Source organism: Corylus avellana, chromosome ca5 (assembly GCF_901000735.1).
Source record: "Corylus avellana chromosome ca5, CavTom2PMs-1.0".
In the NCBI taxonomy this organism is placed as follows: domain Eukaryota; kingdom Viridiplantae; phylum Streptophyta; class Magnoliopsida; order Fagales; family Betulaceae; genus Corylus; species Corylus avellana.
Genome location: NC_081545.1, coordinates 23,485,159 through 23,503,844, shown reverse-complemented (window position 1 = coordinate 23,503,844; position 18,686 = coordinate 23,485,159). Strand labels below are relative to the sequence as shown.

The 18,686-nt window shown below is 34.7% G+C and overlaps 4 protein-coding genes across 6 annotated transcripts in view; 1 reads left to right on the top strand and 3 right to left on the bottom strand.

The window, feature by feature from the left end:
* Nucleotides 1-2,405: 2,405 nt before the first annotated feature.
* LOC132181969 (uncharacterized) lies at nt 2,406-3,731 on the bottom strand. Its single transcript, XM_059595182.1, has 2 exons — nt 3,654-3,731; nt 2,406-2,747 (listed from the first exon to the last, which is right to left on the bottom strand). The coding sequence occupies exons 1-2, from the start codon at nt 3,729-3,731 to the stop codon at nt 2,406-2,408; spliced, it is 420 nt and encodes a 139-aa protein (XP_059451165.1).
* A 3,768-nt stretch (nt 3,732-7,499) lies between these two features.
* LOC132181968 (uncharacterized mitochondrial protein AtMg00810-like) lies at nt 7,500-8,594 on the top strand. The gene has a single exon (XM_059595181.1). The coding sequence runs from the start codon at nt 7,500-7,502 to the stop codon at nt 8,592-8,594; it is 1,095 nt and encodes a 364-aa protein (XP_059451164.1).
* A 1,862-nt stretch (nt 8,595-10,456) lies between these two features.
* LOC132182506 (transmembrane ascorbate ferrireductase 1-like) lies at nt 10,457-12,815 on the bottom strand. The gene is made up of 4 exons (XM_059595771.1): nt 12,591-12,815; nt 11,293-11,341; nt 11,007-11,206; nt 10,457-10,914 (listed from the first exon to the last, which is right to left on the bottom strand). The coding sequence occupies exons 1-4, from the start codon at nt 12,732-12,734 to the stop codon at nt 10,615-10,617; spliced, it is 693 nt and encodes a 230-aa protein (XP_059451754.1). The 5' UTR covers nt 12,735-12,815; the 3' UTR covers nt 10,457-10,614.
* Nucleotides 12,816-16,416: 3,601 nt separating this feature from the next.
* Nucleotides 16,417-18,686, bottom strand: part of LOC132181334 (uncharacterized) — a 4,078-nt gene continuing 1,808 nt past the window's right edge. The window contains exons 2-4 of one of the 3 annotated variants that reach the window (XM_059594513.1): nt 18,033-18,540; nt 17,724-17,904; nt 16,417-17,604 (exon numbers count right to left, since the gene is read on the bottom strand). In XM_059594513.1, coding sequence (XP_059450496.1) covers nt 16,859-17,604; nt 17,724-17,904; nt 18,033-18,488 — 1,383 coding nt within the window. In that variant the 5' untranslated portion in view covers nt 18,489-18,540 and the 3' untranslated portion in view covers nt 16,417-16,858. The remainder of the gene's footprint in view (nt 17,605-17,723; nt 17,905-18,032; nt 18,541-18,686) is intronic. The other 2 variants (XM_059594512.1, XM_059594514.1) reach the window with 2 other exon arrangements.

The window sequence follows — 18,686 nt, the reverse complement described above, 5'->3', positions numbered from 1 at the left end:
CCCAGCCGTGGGTGTGGTGTGACCCACGACTGGGTCACGGCAAACCCAGCCGTTGGGTTAAGCGTGACCCACGGCCGGGTCTGGCCGTGACCCAACCGTGGGTCACGCTTGACCCAACGGCTAGGTCTGTCGTTGCCGGTGGGTTCGCTGTCGTTGGGGCAATGGTTTGGTTATTTGTTTTTTATTATCTGGTGTTTTGATTTCATTTTGTCACTTGGTGATGTGTCACCTTGTGGTTGGATGCTGCAAAAGACCTGTTTTACAGCATGACCGCATAATAGGGGTTCCCAACAAAAATGTAGGAACCACATACAATTATGCAAGAGGTTTTATATATTATATACACTAGTCCATAACTTGAGATTTTTCATTATAATTTAATTATAAAATTTAAAAGTATTATCATCATATTTCATTATATGTTAAAAATATTTCTATTGTACATTTAATGCAATCAAATAAATGCTTACTTATCTTTTTGATGCTTTGAAAGCGTATATGTTCATTTTCTATACTACAATCAAATAAATTTTCACCTTTTTTTTTCTTTCTTTCAAAACTAACAAATCACTTCCAAAACATACTTGAAAATTCGAGAAAATCACCAAAACAAAAAAAAATCATATAAAACATTCAAATGAATTAAAAACATATAACCCTTAATTTTAGTTTAATTCATATAAAGAAAAACTTGTTAAAAATCTTTGTTCCCATAGGAGTGGTTTAAAATGATAAAAAAATTAAAAAAAAAAAAAAGTATAAAGAAAAAAAAAATTGCAAGAGGAAAAATTGAATTCTTCTTAATAAAAGCATAAATAGAAAATTATTAAGAATCTCTAATATTGTTGGTGTGATACCTATTAGAAAATTAACAAAAATCTCTAATAAATCAACTCTATATTCTCTACTGGGCCCTTATCCTTTTTCGATAGGGTTTGCACATTATAGGACATGACCCATATAATAGTAGCCCATAACATGAGGTCAAGGCATACCATGCAGCTTATCTGATATTTCTTTTACATGCATACTTGATAAAAATACTTCCACAAATTTATCATATCTCATAAACTCAATTATCTCGTATGCACGAAAGGAATTAACTTGGAGGTCATGTCCCAACTAGTCTTGGATTGTCTCCATTTCATTTAAAATGAAGAGGAACCAGTCATTTATTTTTAGGGGGACAATTTTGCCATTTTACTTTTTTCTGGACAAATATGACCTCTTAAAACAACTAAATGGATCCCCTCCATTTCATTTAAAATGGAGAGGATCATTCTCGGTCCTAACTAGGGTTATGACGGGGCATTTTAGGGGTGTCAAAAATTACTGGGGAACCGGAATCGGAACCGAGAACCGGGAAATCGGGAAACCAGGGAGCCGGTTCCTGTTCCGGTTGCAAAAAAATCAAAAACCAGGGACCCCAGTTCCGGTCCCGGTTTTGGGCACCCGGTAAAAACCGAAAAACCAGAACCAGGTGCATTTATATATATATATATATATATATACACACAAAAGAGCCAATGCCTCTATAATAGTGATTTTTCTTTGATGGGGCCAAATTATTAATTTGCCCTTTGGTATTAAGTTCACCCAGTTTAATTAGTAAAGAAATAATGAATTTGATTTGGGGTTATTTTATCTTTTAATATGCAAAGTAAGGAAAGAATGAATTTGAATTAGTTTGACCGGGTTTTTGGGTATTTCACCTCACTTACTTTTTGTATATGATGGTGTAGATTTACGTTTAGACCTTATTCTTTCTTTGTCATAGTTAATTAATAGGGTTATTTGTGTCTTCTCATCATTTCTATTTTCCTTTTTTTTTTTCTTCCTCTTCATCCTCTGAAAGCCTCCTCTCTCTCCTCATTTTTTCTTTTTCCATTTTCTTCTCTTCTCCCTCTTCTTTTCATTTTCTGAAATGAAACCTTATGATTTTTCCATGAGGCTTAAAAAAAAAAAAAAACAAAAAAAACAAACAAACAAACAAAAAAAAAACAATTTTTTTAAAAAAACCGGTTACCGAATCAGGTAAAAACCGAAACCGATCGGTAACCGGGACCCAGTTCCAATTTTTCAAATCCAAGAACTGGGGTACCCCGGTTTCGGTCCCGATTTTAGCCAAAAACCGAGAAACCGGACCGGGTTGACCCTCCTAGGGCATTTATAGGAGTAAAGGATGCAAAAAGCGGTAGTTGACATGGATCTCTCAATCCTTTTTCTCTTTTAAAGAAAAAAAATTAATTTTATTTATGTTGGGTATAATTGCCTATTTGGCATGGTGATGTTAATATTTATATATTGGCAAAGACAAATATACCCTTTGTTCTGCATCTCCAAAATAATTATTTAACTAATTTAATTAACTTTTATTGACGATTCACTCTGTATAAAGAGTAGTTCTAGTCATCTAAAGTAGAAGAAGAACAACCAAAACACTTGTTTGCATTCTTTGGAAAACACTTGTTTGAATCCGGAAGAGTATCAGTGGTAGCATACTGATGGGCCTTCTGCTCTGTCATGTGATCTTTCTTTTGGCATTCAACTTCAATTATTGCCTTTTTTCCTTCTAATTTCTCCTTCAACTGAGTTTCCGAGTTCCTAACCCGTTCCATTTTCTTTTCCTTTGACGTCTCTATTTCCAACTGTTTCTTGCGCATTGACGTCTCTATTACTAACTGTTTCTTCAGCATTGACACCTCTTTTTCTAACTTGTTCTTGCGCTTTAACGTCTCTGCATCTGACTGCTTATGTACAGATAGAGATGGACAAAAGATGTCTAAATTATATCATAGGGCCGATACTATATTCTCGTCATATTATGCCAGTACGAGGGAAAATTACAATATTTAAGGTTGCGACAAATAACTTTATGTAACAAATAATTTTTTTAGGGTAACTTCACTTTAAACTCTTGAATTACCACGCGATTTGATAAGTCTTCCGAACTTCAAAACCTCTCAATTTGAACTATTGAACTTTCAATCGCAATCAATTTATCTCCCTCTGTCAATTTTTGCGGTTAAACCCCCTAAAAAGACAAAATTACCCTTCAATTTTCTTTTTATTAAAAAAATTTGAAAAAATTTGAAAAAAAAAAAGGGTCAGAAGGTGGCCCAATCGTGGGTCACCTTGTGATTTTTTTTTTAATAATTTTTATTTTTTATTTTTAATTTAAAATTAAGGGTAAATTTAAAATTTTATAAAAAAAGTCAGAGGTATAAACGTCATTGTCTAATTTTTAACGTTTAAAATCTGACAGATGGGTTCAAATTGACTGCAATTAAAAGTTCATGAGTTGAATGTCATGGGGGGCTTGTCAAATCGAATGTAATTCAAGGATTTAAAGTGAAGTTACTTCTAATTTTTTTATACAAATTTCGACCAATCTTCGTTCGGGTCATTTTGAAATTATATATTTACCTCTAAAAAAAAGGAAAAAGAAAAAAGAAGAATTGGCAATGGCGCCACCCTAAGGAACCACTCCCACTGCGGCCAATGCCGATTGATTTTTGATTTTTGATTTTTTGATTTTTTTTTTTGATTTTTTTGATTTTTTTTAAGATAAATGTATAATTTCACAATGATTTCGATTGGAAAATGGCCAGAGTTTGTCCGGAGGAAATTAGGGGGATTGATTTTCTGGTTACCTCGATTTTTTTCTTTTTACCCTCTATGGATATTTGCTTGTTGTTGATCTTATCCTCAGTGACGGATATCTCTTTCATAGCTCTGACATATGCAAATTTTAGTAAATGTACGTACAATGTTTAAGAACAGAAAAAAAAAAAAATATATATTATATACATTGAATTGAAGCATTTTAATTGGTGAAACATTAGACGTATGAATTTTTAGATATATGCACATGTTAAACAAACTTGTAATAACTTAGCTTATTCTTTTCTTATTCAGTTTGAGTTTGTTACTCATTCTGTTTTCTGTTTTTGATTAGTTAAGTTAGTTTGTTTAGATAAGTTCTGATATCAAGTATATAAACTGATTCTTTTCATTGTAAGAGTTTAAGATCAAATATTCATTGAATGCAAGTCTCTGATTTTCTCTCTGTTCCTTCTTCTCTTCTCCTCATTTGATCTTCATTACTCTGTTTTTCCATTGTTGCAACAAAGCTTTGCTTTGCTTGACATGGTATCAGAGCCCTTCACTTTGTGAAGTTTACTACTACTCCTTCAATGGCAGCATCTCTCATTCCTTCATCTTCCGCTCCTATAAACACTGTTCTCAATAATCAGTCCATAGATTCTTCAAGTCCTTTGTTTCTTAGCAATGGAGAAAATCCAGCACTTAATCTGGTTGGCAATGCACTTTTAGAGGATAACTACAACACATGGAGTCGATCCATGCTTGTTTCCCTGAGTGCTAAGAACAAGTTATGTTTTGTTGATGGTTCAATGCCAAAACCAGCTGCTGGTGACAGTCTTCTTCCAGCATGGACCAGATGCAATGATATGGTGGTCTCTTAGATCTTGCATTCAGTTTCGAAGGATATTGCTTCAACCATAATCTATATAAAGTCTGCTCAGGATATGTGGGATAAACTCAAGGCAAGCTATTCTCAGAGAAATGGTCCTAGGATTTTCGAACTGCAGAAGGCTATTGCAGCCATTACTCAAGACAATTCCTTTGTAAGTCATTACTATACTCGGCTTAAAATTTTATGGGAGGAACTAAATAACTTTAGACCCATGTCTGCAAGCAATTGCTGCAATTGTGGTAAAGTTCAATCAATCATTGAAATTCATGGCCAAGAAAAAGTTTATCAGTTTTTAATGGGGCTGAATGACTCGTTTGCTGCTGTTAGGGCTCAAATCCTTTTAACCGATCCTTTGCCTTCTTTACATAAGGTTTTTTCTCTTATAATTCAAGAGGAAAAACAAAGAAAAATCACAATCACTTCTCTAAGCCATGAATCTTCTGCCCTAATGACTAATTCCACTCCTGCTCCTATTTCCTCTACTACTGTCAATTTTGAGCCTATTGTTTTTATGACAAAATCTATCTCAGGGAATAGATTTGTCAAACAGAACACCTATAGGAAAGATAAACCTACTTGTTCTCATTGTGGATTTGTTGGCCATACTGTGGAGAAATGCTATAAATTGCATGGTTACCCTCCCGGTTTCAAATCTACCCAAGGCAAACCAATTCAGCATTCAGCAAACCAAGTGCAGGATTCTGGTTTAAATGCTCAACAAATGTTTTCTCCTCATCTGTCTATGATCTCTGAGCAGTACAATAACATAATGGACATGATGAAACAATATTCATTGTCATCACCACAGTCCCCTGCACAGCCCCCTGCACATTTTGCTCATTCTGCTGTTGGTGCATTAGGTTATCACTCATCTCTAAATCCAAGATATTCTGTGTTTTCTGCATCTTTTGTTAATATGGTTCCTTCTTCAAAACAACATAAACACTCTTGGATAATAGATACTGGTGCAACCGACCATATGGTTAGTTCTCCATCCTTTTTCACTTCCATTACTGCTATAGTTTCAACATATGTAAACTTACCTAATGGTTCCATAGCAGCTGTCACACACATTGGTATTGTTAAACTCTCAGAAAATCTTACATTGACTGAAGTTTTGTGTGTTCCCTCTTTTGCCTTCAATTTCATTTCAGCTAGCAAACTTATTAAAAATCTAAGATGTTGTCTCATCTTTTTTGCTGGATATTGTTTTATACAGAGTTTGCACCATTGGAGAGTGATTGGGGTGTGTAAGGAAGAAGCTGGATTGTTCTACTTGCTGCAAGACAACAAGGTTCCAGCATCAGTTTCTCTTCCTCCTTTTTAGCAGCATGTTTCTTTCAATTCGATCAAAAAGCCATCACTTGATGTTTGGCACTATAGATTAGGTCATCCTTCTATTGCTAGAATAAAGCTTTTAGATAAGCATATTTCTGAAATATCTTGTAATTCAAAGAGTGTTTGCCCAATCTGTCCAGTGGCAAAACAACACAAACTCTCTTTTCCTGTTAGTACTTCAATTTCCAAGTTTCCATTTGATTTAGTTCATTGTGACATTTGGGGGCCTTTGGCTACTAAATCAATAAATGGATCAGTTTACTTTCTTACTATTGTAGATGATTTCACTCATTTCACTTGGGTGCATTTGATGCAACATAAGTCTCAAACCAAGTCTTTAATTCAAGCATTCTTTAATTTTGTTCAAACTCAATTCAAATCAAAAGTCAAATGTCTAAGGTCTGATAATGGACTTGAATTCAAAATGAATGATTTCTTTTCTGCTCAAGGCATTATCCATCAGCTTAGTTGTGTTGAGACTCCACAACAAAATGCTATAGTTGAAAGGAAACATCAACACTTGTTAAATGTTGCAAGGTCTATTCGGTTTCAGTCACATCTTCCTTTGAAATTTTGGGGAGATTGCATTCTTACTGCAGCTCACCTTATAAACCGAATTCCCACACCTTTACTTTCAAATAAATCTCCACATGAGTTACTATATTCTGTTGTGCCTTCTTATTCTCATCTTAAGGTTTTTGGCTGTTTAGCATATGTGTCAACTTTGTCTGGGAATAGAACAAAGTTTGATCCTAGGGCTATTCCTTCCATATTCATTGGATATCCATATGGCATGAAAGCATACAAGTTTTATAACCTTCATACTCATTCTATCATCATTTCTAGACATGCAGTTTTTCATGAAACAATTTTTCCCTATGCTTCTCATTTGGACCATACATCTACTTAACTGCATGACAATGTTTCTCCATTCATTCATGTTCTTGATTTTTCAGATGAAGATGTTTTTACATCATTTTTTCCATAACCAGTCACACATAATTCCCCTCCTTCCTTTAATGTTCCTAATTCTAGTCATTTTGTTCAACCTGATTCTAGTCATTCTGTTCTAGAAACTTCTGTTTCTGAAATTCCTACATCAATTACTCAAATCTCACCTGTTTCTGATCTTTCTGCAGATGGAGCTTCACCTAGTTCTATTTCTAAACCTAATCATTCCATTCCTGTTCCTTGTCCACCTCTTAGAAAGTCCACTAGGGTCAAATCAAAACCTAGTTACTTGCAGGATTTTCATTGCAAATTGGCTTTCACTTCTCCACTTCAATCTACTTTAATGGATGCAGATTTAGGTAAGCCTTATCCACTGTCTTCATTTGTTTCTTACCATAATTTGTCACCTTCTCACAGATCTTTCTGTTTAGCTATTTCTTCTCAGTTTGAACCTAAATTCTATCATCAAGCTGTAAAGGATGCCAATTGGCGTGCAGCTATGCAGGCTGAAATTACTGCACTTGAAACAAATCATACATGGGTTGTTACTACTCTACCACCTAACAAACATCCTATAGGGTGTAAATGGGTTTATAAAGTGAAACATAGGTCTGATGGCAGCATTGAGAGGTACAAAGCTCGGTTGGTAGCAAAAGGGTATACCTAATGTGAGGGTTTGGATTATCATGAAACCTTCTCACCTGTAGCCAAGATGACAACTGTTAGGGTTTTCTTAGCCCTTGTTGCAGCCAAGGGTTGGTTAATTCATCAATTGGATGTTAATAATGCCTTCTTGCATGGAGACTTAGATGTAGAGGTGTACATGACCATGCCTCCTGGATTTGCTGTTAAGGGGGAGAACAAGGTTTGCAAATTGACAAAGTCCTTATATGGTTTGAAGCAGGCTTTCAGGAATTGGTTTTCTAAGTTCTCTGCTGCCTTGATTGATCTTGGCATTATACAATCTAAGGCTGACTACTCCTTGTTTACAAGGCTTCAAGGTGTTTCTTACATTGCTCTCTTAATCTATGTTGATGATGTGGCCATAGCAAGCAATGATTCTAAGGTAATTTCTGAGTTTATCACCCTGCTTAATGATAAGTTTAAGCTAAAAGATTTAGGCCCTTTGAAGTTTTTTTTGGGACTTGAAATTGCTAGAAGCAAAGAAGGTATTTCTGTCTCTCAACGAAAGTATGCCCTAAAAGTTCTTGAAGATTTAGGTCTCTTAGCTTCCAAACCTGTCTCTTTTCCCATGGAACAAAATCTTAAGCTCTCCAAGGATATTGGGGATCTTCTTCCTGATGCAACTAGTTACAGAAGGTTGGTTGGCAGGTTACTTTATCTTACCATAACTCGGCCTGATCTAGCTTATTCTGTTCAAGCCTTGAGTCAGTTCATGGATCAACCTCGACAACCTCATCTAGATGCTGCTACTAGAGTGCTGAGATATGTCAAGAACTATCTTGCTCAAGGGCTTTTGTTTTCTGCTCAGTCAGATTTTTGTCTAAAAGCTTTTTCAGATTCGGACTGGGCAGGTTGTGTTGATACTAGAAGGTCAATCACTGGCTTCTGTGTGTTCCTTGGTAATTCATTAGTTTCTTGGAAATCAAAGAAACAACACACCATCTATAGGTCTTCTGCTGAGGCAGAATATAGGGCTATGGCATCTACTGCATGTGAACTAACATGGCTTGTCTCTCTTCTTCATGATTTTCATATACCTCATCCAAAGGCTGCATTGCTCTTCTGTGATAGCAAGTCTGCTTTGCATATAGCTACCAATCCTGTTTTTTCACGAGAGAACTAAACACATAAAGATTGACTGCCATTTAATTCGTGAAAAGATTCAACTTGGTTTGCTCAGAACTTTGCACGTGTCTTCTCAGAACCAACTGGCCGATATCTTCACAAAAGGTCTTGGTTTTAAGGATTTTTCTCGGTTACTTTCCAAGATGTTTGTCAAGGATGTTTGCCATCCATCTTGAGGGGGAGTTTTAGATATATGCATGTGTTAAACAAACTTGTAATAACTTAGCTTATTCTTTTCTTATTCAGTTTGAGTTTATTACTCATTCTGTTTTCTGTTATTGATTAGTTAAGTTAGTTTGTTTAGATAAGTTCTGATATCAAATATATAAACTGATTCTTTTCATTGTAAGAGTTTAAGATCAAATATTCATTGAATGCAAGTCTCTGATTTTCTCTTTGTTCGTTCTTCTCTTCTCCTCATTTGATTTTCATTACTCTGTTTTTCCATTGCTGCAACAAAGCTTTGCTTTGCTTGACATGAATACGTATGGCATGCATGTTATTATGATACACCAATCCATCTTCTAATCTAATAGTTTTTCTTTGTTATAAAATTGAAGATTTAAAGTTCAAATTCCCCGTAAAAATTGTTAGAAATAATTTTGGATGGTGTACAAATTCTCATTGATATAAAATCATTACAATATAAAAATTAACAATAAAATAAATAAAATACAAGAGATGAAAAATAGAGTATAAAAAGATCTCATAATGTGCTATAGAATCACGCAAGAGCGTTGTCCTTAAAAGTTGATTCGTGCCTCCCGGAGTGAATAACTCGGTGCGATCGGATCCTTTGACACGCAACCTCCAAGGATTAGACTATAGCGTCTACCTTCGTTAAGGACGCACTTCCAAGAACGAAGAGTAATAGAACAATCCAAATCTTTTCTTGTAGAATTCTATAATTGAAAAGATAGAAGTAATATATATATATATATATATATATATATATATATATATATATATATATATATATATATATATATATATATATATATATATATATATATATATATATCTCAAGTGCTCTTTTTTAGTATATCACGTAGAGAAAGAAAATTGGCTTAATATATATAAAGCAAGCTCACACTTTTTTGTTCCTAAAGTCTTGAAAGACTTTTTGACCAAATGGACAACAATGATCGAAGAAAAACCGTAAAAGCTTATTAATGAACAATGCCATAAAACCTTGTAAATGGTCAAAACTGTTGAAGAATTAAACACATGGAATTGTTAATGACCAACGATCATAAACAATAAAAGTGAAAAATCAATGGGTTTAACCACTCATGGTAAAAAACGTAGAGAGAAACTAAATGGTATTTAATGACCAAACGGTCACAATAATAATTTCTAAGAGACTACTAGTTGGATATTAATCAAAGAATGAAAGGGCTTAAGAAGAAAGAAAAGAAAAAACAATAGTTTGTAAGACAAATATTACAACAAAGATTTGTAGGATTACGAGATCCAAAGGTATTCTTTCATTTAAAGAAAAACACGAAGAATTCGGAATAAGAGTTGAATTCTCAATAATGCTATCTAATTAATGTGATGTATGGCAAAGGTGGAGTGTTAGATATAACTTTTTATCAAATAACTTTTCATTAAAATTTTTTGGTCTAATTGAAAATCATTTCGGTTTGACCACTATTTTACGTCGTAATAAACACTGTAAAATGCGAAAAATATTTTATGGAAATCATACGGAGCCTAAAAGAAAATTATTTTTCGCAGCTTAAAAGAGATTTTCTATTTAGCTAAAATTATTTTCAATTTGACCAAAGTTTTCGGACATACCAAACACTGAATAATAAGTTAAAAGTAAATAAAAATTTCGTCCAAACAAACAGAGCATTAAAAAACCAAGAATTATGATAATTTTTGTTTATAAGAAATAAGACACAATTTTATGTCCAGAAAATATATATATATATATATATATATATATATATATATCCTTGTTCCGTCCATACAATCCATAAATATTAAATAATTAACATCTTAGATTAATCTTAGATGGGGGAATAGCCCTGGTCTTCTTCTACTGGAGCCTGAGAAAGAACAGAAAATACAACAAAGGCTCCAAATAGTATTGTAATTAGGGCGGTGAAGTTGACGAGGAAGGCCTCCGACCCATACTTTGCGAGCCCTGAATTTTCCAGGAAAGTAAGCTTCTCCAAGAATCCAATTGCAGCATTGCCGATGGCCATCAAGTAAATAAGAAATCCAAATACCACGTGCCATGGAAGACAGTCGGTCCTAAGCCCAACGGGCCCTCCAGGGTAGAAGAATAACAGGAACGCATATATCCACTGCAAATTATCTCTTATGATTTTATATTTATGAAAAATTAAATAAAGATAATAGCTAGTGAGTTAAATAAATAAATAAATAGTTTGTTTACCTGAATAGCATAGAGGGCAATAATGCCAATTCCAAGCCAGGAATGGAAGCTATAGAGATTAGCAATGCCGCTCTCATTATGATATTTGAAAGCAGCAATAATTCCCACGATACCAAGTATGAGAGCAATTGCATGAAGCACCAGATGGATCAATTTCCTCACTTCTTTCGTAAAAGGAAGTGATTTATAACTAATAATCGCTGCATTTTTTATTTATTTTTTTTAGAAAAATGGGAAATTAATATCAAATTACCTCTATTTTAAAGATGTTATATAAATTAATTACCTTCACCCCCAATGACAATTAAGCCTATCAACATCAGCAAAGGATGAATCTGTTGAAAGAAATATTAATTGGACATGTGAGACTTTACAATAATGCCCAAAAAGCAAATAAGTAATGAATAATCTAGCAAATATATATGCATGGCTCGCATATATCAGTATAATATCACGTAGCGACATTTAATTAATACACATGTGAAAAGACATTATTAACCATATAACAATTTTATAGACCGGGTCCTATATAATTTTGGAGAATATTTATGTTGAACTGATAAGGACACATTTGGAATAAGAGTTAAAATTGAAAAAGAAAAGGAAACCTAGCACGTACAGATATCAGGACCACTCAATTTTGAGTGTGTTCCTTTACAAAATTAACCTCAATACGCCATCTCTAGCTCTCTCTCTCTCTATATATATATATATATTCTTATTCATTTATTTGGTCGGAAGCAAATCCTGAATAGTAACAACAAAATTACACGTCCCACTCTTTCAGTTGGCACCACACACATGACACATGCTAAAGCACGTGAGTGAAGGGAAAAGCATGTGATGAAGAAATAATCCAAGACGCCGTTAATTTTTTTAAAAATTTCCATTCAAGATGGGTTGGTAGGACGTATCGTAATTACGACTATATCCAATGAAAAAAAGACAAGACAGCTTGAATGGTAGTTGTGATGACTCGTCATCAGGAGAAGGTTGGATGCTACTTGCTCTTTTCTTAAAAAGACAACAAAACAGCCAACATGTAATTTTCCGTCAAATAATCAGCGTATAATGGTTGGTTTAAGGGTCAGATACAGAAAATTTATTATGAAGCTACCAGAATTTGAGAAACTTTGGCAATAAAAAACAAAGAAAACACCCTTTTGAAACACTACTCGTCCAACCAGGTTGGAGGGGCACCCAATACGTACCATTATCAACAAGGATAATTCCAAATCCCAACATGAGGAGGAATCAAACTCCACTACCCATTGTTTAATCTAAAAGTTAAAGCCATTTTAATAGGGGGGGGTCCTTCTTTCGTGTTTTTCTATAGACGGATGCCCAAAAACCACAACAACCCTCTGATAGAAATGACCAGTGTCACAGAAAAAAAACCCTAATTATGTGAATCCCAGAAGAGAGGGAGAGAGATTCTACCATAACCAAACCCTACAACTACAAATTAACAACCACCGACAGCAAAACCCTAATGGAAATTAAGGAAAAGAATTATGATACAAAAAACTCCAACAGAAATCAGAAGAGAGAGAGAGAGAGAGAGAGAGAGAAGGTTGGACATACATTAAAGATGAGGCTCTTGTTGGTAGCTTCCCAAGCGAAACCACCTCTGAAATCTATTGTCCAAACCAACACCAAAACCAGCAGAAAAATCCCCAGCGCGTGTACCACAAAAGTGAACGGAAGAGCCGCTACGCCTAAGGCCATCGCTTCTTTCTCTCTCCTCCTCCTTCTTCTTCTTCTGCTTCTTGTTGAAGGAAATAGATGGATATGTGAATTGTTGTTCTATGTATTTTTTTGGTTACGTCAGTTGTCTCTTCTGCCAGTTATTTAAGCAGATGTGACCGTCAGATAAATATCTTTGTCACTATGGATGGATGCCACGTTGGTCACTCTAATTGGAGACTTTTGGGCCCTTGGTGTTTCCCACTTCGTGTCTTTTCCTCTACCGTTCGCTTTACTTACCATTCCTCCTTTTGCCAAGTCCAGTATTTTTTTCACATTTCGTCCAGATTAGCCATTTTCGCTTTATGAGGGAGACTTTCATAAAATAATAATAATAATAATAATAATAATAATAAGGCTCCTCCGAACTTCTAGCCGATTTGACAAGCATTTTTAAATTACCAAAACTCTCACTTAGACTCATTAAACTTTGGTTTGCTCTCACTTTGGACCATTCTGTTAGTTTTTAACGTTAAAGTCAAACAGTTTGACTTTTTATGCCCATTTTGCCCTCATTCCAAAACTACACCGTTTTGTACCCTAAAACTACAACACCTATCCAGCCCAAAACGAAGTCATTTTAAACATTAATTTTTTTTTTTTTAAATATTAAAAAAAAAAAAAAAAAACAAACAAACAAATCGAGGTGTCCTTGGCCAAAATGGGGTGGCTGGACCACCCCATTTTTGGCCAAGGGCGCGGGGCTTATAAAAATTTGTGCAATATCACTTTCTCATACAGCTACAAGAAAACGACAAACATTCAATCTATTAAACAAAGTTAATTAAATAGAAAATGGTTTTCTCATACAATGGTAGCAGAAAGATCGAATATAATTTAAGGCTGATAATATATATGAACCATATAAAATTCGACCTTCCATTTAAATTTGATCACACAACTCCACGAAACAATAAAATATTGCAGGAGGATTGTCTTTGCATAGAAAAGAGTAGAAAATGTAAAGAGGAACATATACAGACCAAATATTGAATAATTAGAATATTGAGTAATTCATAGATTTAGATTTGTAAGGTTGCCCCACGCCACATGAACTGAAGTACTCCCTAATTAAACAATTTTTAAATTAAAATATTATCCTATTTTTTTTTAGTTTTTTCAACTAAATTAAGTCGATAGTTTGAGTGATCCCAACATATACATTAAAAGAAATGATAAAATTCATTATATTTTTAATCAATTTTTAACTATCTCTATAGTGAATTGATGAATCTACCATTAAGTTTGTATAAGATCCACACAAATGTGATCACTGAGTTATTGACGTGAGTTATTCCTCAAGAAGCTTCTTGGGCTTGTGTTGGAGTCATGGGTGTTTGCTTACTTGTAATCACTGTCTAGTCACCTGCTTCTCTGATTGATTGAAACTTAAAAGTTAACTCTTGCATATTTCGGCTTTCTTTTAACATTATTGCTACATCAAAAGGGACAGATTTGAAGCCTAATTAAGCGACACTAGACTAACCAACTGTATTAAGAGAGAAAATAGATGGGTAAAAAATTCAACTGCACATAACTTGTAGTTGTAGGAAAGATTATATAGTAGTGTGAGATCAGGCTATTTTTTATATATATTGTTGAGTATAATGTGAGCGTAAAAAATAAAAGAGTCATACATTGAAAATATCTTAGAAGTGTGAATGATTAATATAGAATTGTTGAGCCCAAACTCATTGGCTTAAGCTTTAATTTGGATTGTGTGGTATTTCAACTTGTTATATTATGATCTCATAAAAGACTCCATAGTGTCAACCTACTTAACTCTGGTATCAAAGTGCCCATAAAATTGACCATAAAATTGATAAAAAAAGGTTTCAGACTAAAGCTTTTAGGTTATGTGGTCTCTCAACTATAGGCTCACTAAAAGACACTCTCCAAGGTATCTCCCTAATGTATATATTCTCAAAAACATGTCAACTTGGGGGCTATCTGTGTAGAGGTTTAAGGGCTGAAAAATGAAATATTCTTTATTCAGTTTTTCCTTTTTAGTAGACAGGGGAATGCCAATGCCAGCAGCCTTTGGTCAAATGGCAACTCAGTCCCCCACAAGTATGGCTGGTTCGGGTGAGGTTACAAGGTAAAGTCCTGTGGAATGGGTGAGTTATTTATATTAGGAGGAAAAATGCATTAACTTTTATGAGTAATGGTTTGCATGTGTTATCTAGCAATCAAGCAGAAACAATTTTCGTGAGGTTAAACCAAACTCAAAAGATGTAGTAGGGCTTATCATCTTGGATTGTGACTGTTCCATGATCAGGTTGAAATGGTTTTCAGCCAAATATGGGTATAAAAATTGAACTTTAGAGGGCTACCATAACAAAATCTCTTATTGGCTTAAGTATTTACAATGAGCTCTTCCAAATTTTTCTAAATTTCACTCTAATAAAAATCTAGTTTAATTGATTTAGCTAGCAACTTTTCAAAATGACTAAACATCAATCTTTCTAAATATTTCTCTATTTCAACTATTCTATTTTATTGACGAAACTAACTTTTGGACTCCTTGCATTAAAATCTACTTTAATTGAGAGAAAAGAAGAAGAAATATGAACAGAAAGACTATTAAAAAATAAATAACTTTCACTTTTGGACTCTTTACATTTAAAAAAGCATTATTGACAAGAGTTAAATTTAACATTGAATATAGAGAGTTTGTTAAATTGTGTAGTTTGTGAGGGCTTTTTTTTTTTAAATTAGAGAAAAGCGAAAAGTAAAGAGTTCAATGTGAGAGCTAATCAACCGTGGTAGAGTTTGCAACCTCAAGTTGACGAAGGTGTGGAGAGCTTAAGCGAGAATTTGAAGCCCCACATGTGACATAGGTGTCTATCTATATTTAATCTAATTGTACCCAAGATAAAAGTTTTACATTGATTTACAAACAGATATAGGTCCAAGAGTATACTTTTAGGTTTGTTGAAAGGTTCATGTCTAGTAGCTGACCTTTTTGATTTTGTAGGCACCAATACCCTAAGAGCATCTCCAGCAATGTCTTTTATTTTAGCTATTCAAAATACCATTTTTTCTTTTATTTTATTTTTTATTTTTATTTTAGCTACAAGTTTTTCACAACACATTCCAATAGAATAGCTATTTTAACTCTCAACTCTAATTAAATATCATTTTTTTTTTTGGTATTATTTTATCATTTTCTTTTCTTCTCTCTCTCTCTCTCTCTCTCTCTCTCTCTCAGTAAAACCATATTCCCCCGTCTCTGGTCTCCCTCTTGCACCCAGAGCTGGCTTAACGCCTCTTGAGGGTTCTCAAGTACCGTAAAAGAGTTGTTTTGGCCATTTAAGGAACCAAAATTCCCACTCCTAGCAAACCCAGGAAACCCATCAAATTTGCCACTAAAATTTTCTAACTGGCCAACATATCCACAGATCACGAAATGGGGTTGGTGGGTATGAGCTCTTTGGTAACGGTGGAGGAAGAAGACGAGGAAGACAAGCTCACCGTAAAGTGGAGGAAGAGTTTTTACCTTTTTTTAAAACATAATAAAAAAAATCGTTTTTTTTCATAAAAATTTCCGTTTCAAAAAATAAAAAATAAAATTTCCGTTTATTTTTATTTTTTATTTTTTTTAAAAAAAAGAGAATTAATGAAATTAGATATCATTCCTCAACCCTAATATCCACCCAAACAATTCATCTAAACAACTCAAATTTTATATAATGAGGCAATTGATTTGATCACAGAACACTTGTTCGAAATAAAATATGTACCGCATACTATTAATGGGTGACAACCTACTTCACATTTTATCCTTTCATCTACAGATGGAGGCTATAGTTACAAGAGGTAGAGAACCGCACATCACATGGTTAGAATTCATGTTCAAGACCATATGTTGCAATGCCATGAGATTTCTCCTGGAATCAGTTCCTGTGCTTGGGAGGTAGAGCATTAGGTTCCAAATGCCATGAGCTTTCTGAAATGCCATATTAATGGGTGACACCCTACTTCACATTTCATCCTTTCATCTATGGAGGGAGGCTATAGTTGCAAGAGATAGAGAGCCGCACGTCACATGGTTAGGATTCATGTTCAAGACCATATGTTGCAATGCCATGAGATTTCACCTGGAATCAGTTCCTGCGCTTGGGAGGTAGAGCATTTGGTTCCAAATACCATGAGCTTTCTCGAATGCCATATTTCCTAATTCTAGGCACTTGGAAAGCAGGGATTTGATGAGAGAAACTAAGCATCTCTTTTGTGGAAACTTCCTGACTTAGATAAAACTGATCAACTCGTTGCCTATGGAAGAAAGCCAGACAACCCTTCACCTCTTTCAGCCTAGCTACTCTTATCACATCCCCCTCACACAAGTCTGACAGAATTTGGACAACATGGCATTGATAATTTTCATAATCAGAGCGCTTCCATTTACTATTCCAATTCTTGTATAAAGCCCAAACCTCACCTTTTAGCGGGTAAATTTTGTAGAGTGGCTGACCATTGCTTTTTTGGCTGTTGACTAAATGGGAGAACTGTGACATTTCAAGGTTAACACTAATTCCACTGACCTCAAACATCCCGGATACAGTGGGTAGCTTTTCTTTCTTCCAAGCAATCTCATGGTCAAAAGTAGGTAGAGCTTCTAAGAAAGTCCCACATACTTGGCTCTCAGAAATTAAATTATCTATTCTGATGTATTGCCTAGGCAAAAAATGTTTTCCACTGTACAGAGCCCATACCTGACCAATGGCAAAATCACTTGAAGACCAACTGGGCTTCAGGAGTTGTTCCTCTGGATATGACTTCAAGGAAAGATGCCCTCCCAATGGATTATGGCTAAAAAAATTGCTAGCATTGCAATTCTTTGGTGCTGCAGCTGTCCAAGTATAAAGAGTTAAAAAAACAAAAGACTCAAGCTCCGCCAATGACCTCTCACCATTATTAATAGAATAGTCAAAACATATGAAACATGGTAATTTGTCATAAGGAACTTACCCTGGTACTGAGAATGACTGCTACTGCCGGGACTTCCATTGGATTTTTTGCTGTCTAGATCGATCTTTCCATTTGAAAAGTGCACACAACCAAAACAGAGTGTCATAAGGAACTTACCCTGGTACTGAGAATGACTGCTACTGCCGGGACTTCCATTGGATTTTTTGCTGTCTAGATCGATCTTTCCATTTGAAAAGTGCACACAACCAAAACAGAGCAGATTTCAAAAGTTGGAAGCATATAAAATTTGAAAGACCATACAGAAAATAAACAAAATGGTCTGAAGTTGCAGGTGGAAGAAATACATACAATTGAATCACATTTTGAAGATATGAATGGGCTGCGATCTCCACCACAAAATGGATTTTTGCCTACGGCAATTATTTCTGGATTGCTTGAACTCTCTGCATCCGCCTCATATCTCACCGGTATACCACTTGCACGCCTAAATACAAAATTTCCACCAACCCTCAAATTTTCAAAGAAGATCTTATAATCACAATCCATAACATCATCATCCAAGCACATGTTAGGCTGCGGATCTCCAACTTGTTCATTGTTTTTCTCGGTCTTGCCATCGTCATGACAATCATTCGAACGCCTAGCATTATCATCTGCACCCTCATCATGCTCATCCAAGTCTATATGCACATCTTCCATTTTAAAACTATTTTTCCCACTTTTCTTTCTAAAGTTAGAATTGGCAATGGACCTTCTCTTCAACCGCCTTGCCAACCTCGCCTTGCATTTATCATCAGAATTCATTCTAGACCATAACCACAAACACTCACTATAGTTGATGTTTTTTTACCTGAAACTAGCCAAAAGACAAATACTTTCAGAGAATATTACCCAAATAAGAACAACAAAGAAAACTAAGATTCTTGCATGCAAAACCCATTGGTGCCAGTGGAGTTGGTAAAACACAAATGCTTTAAGAAAACCTAGATAACAAAAACAAAA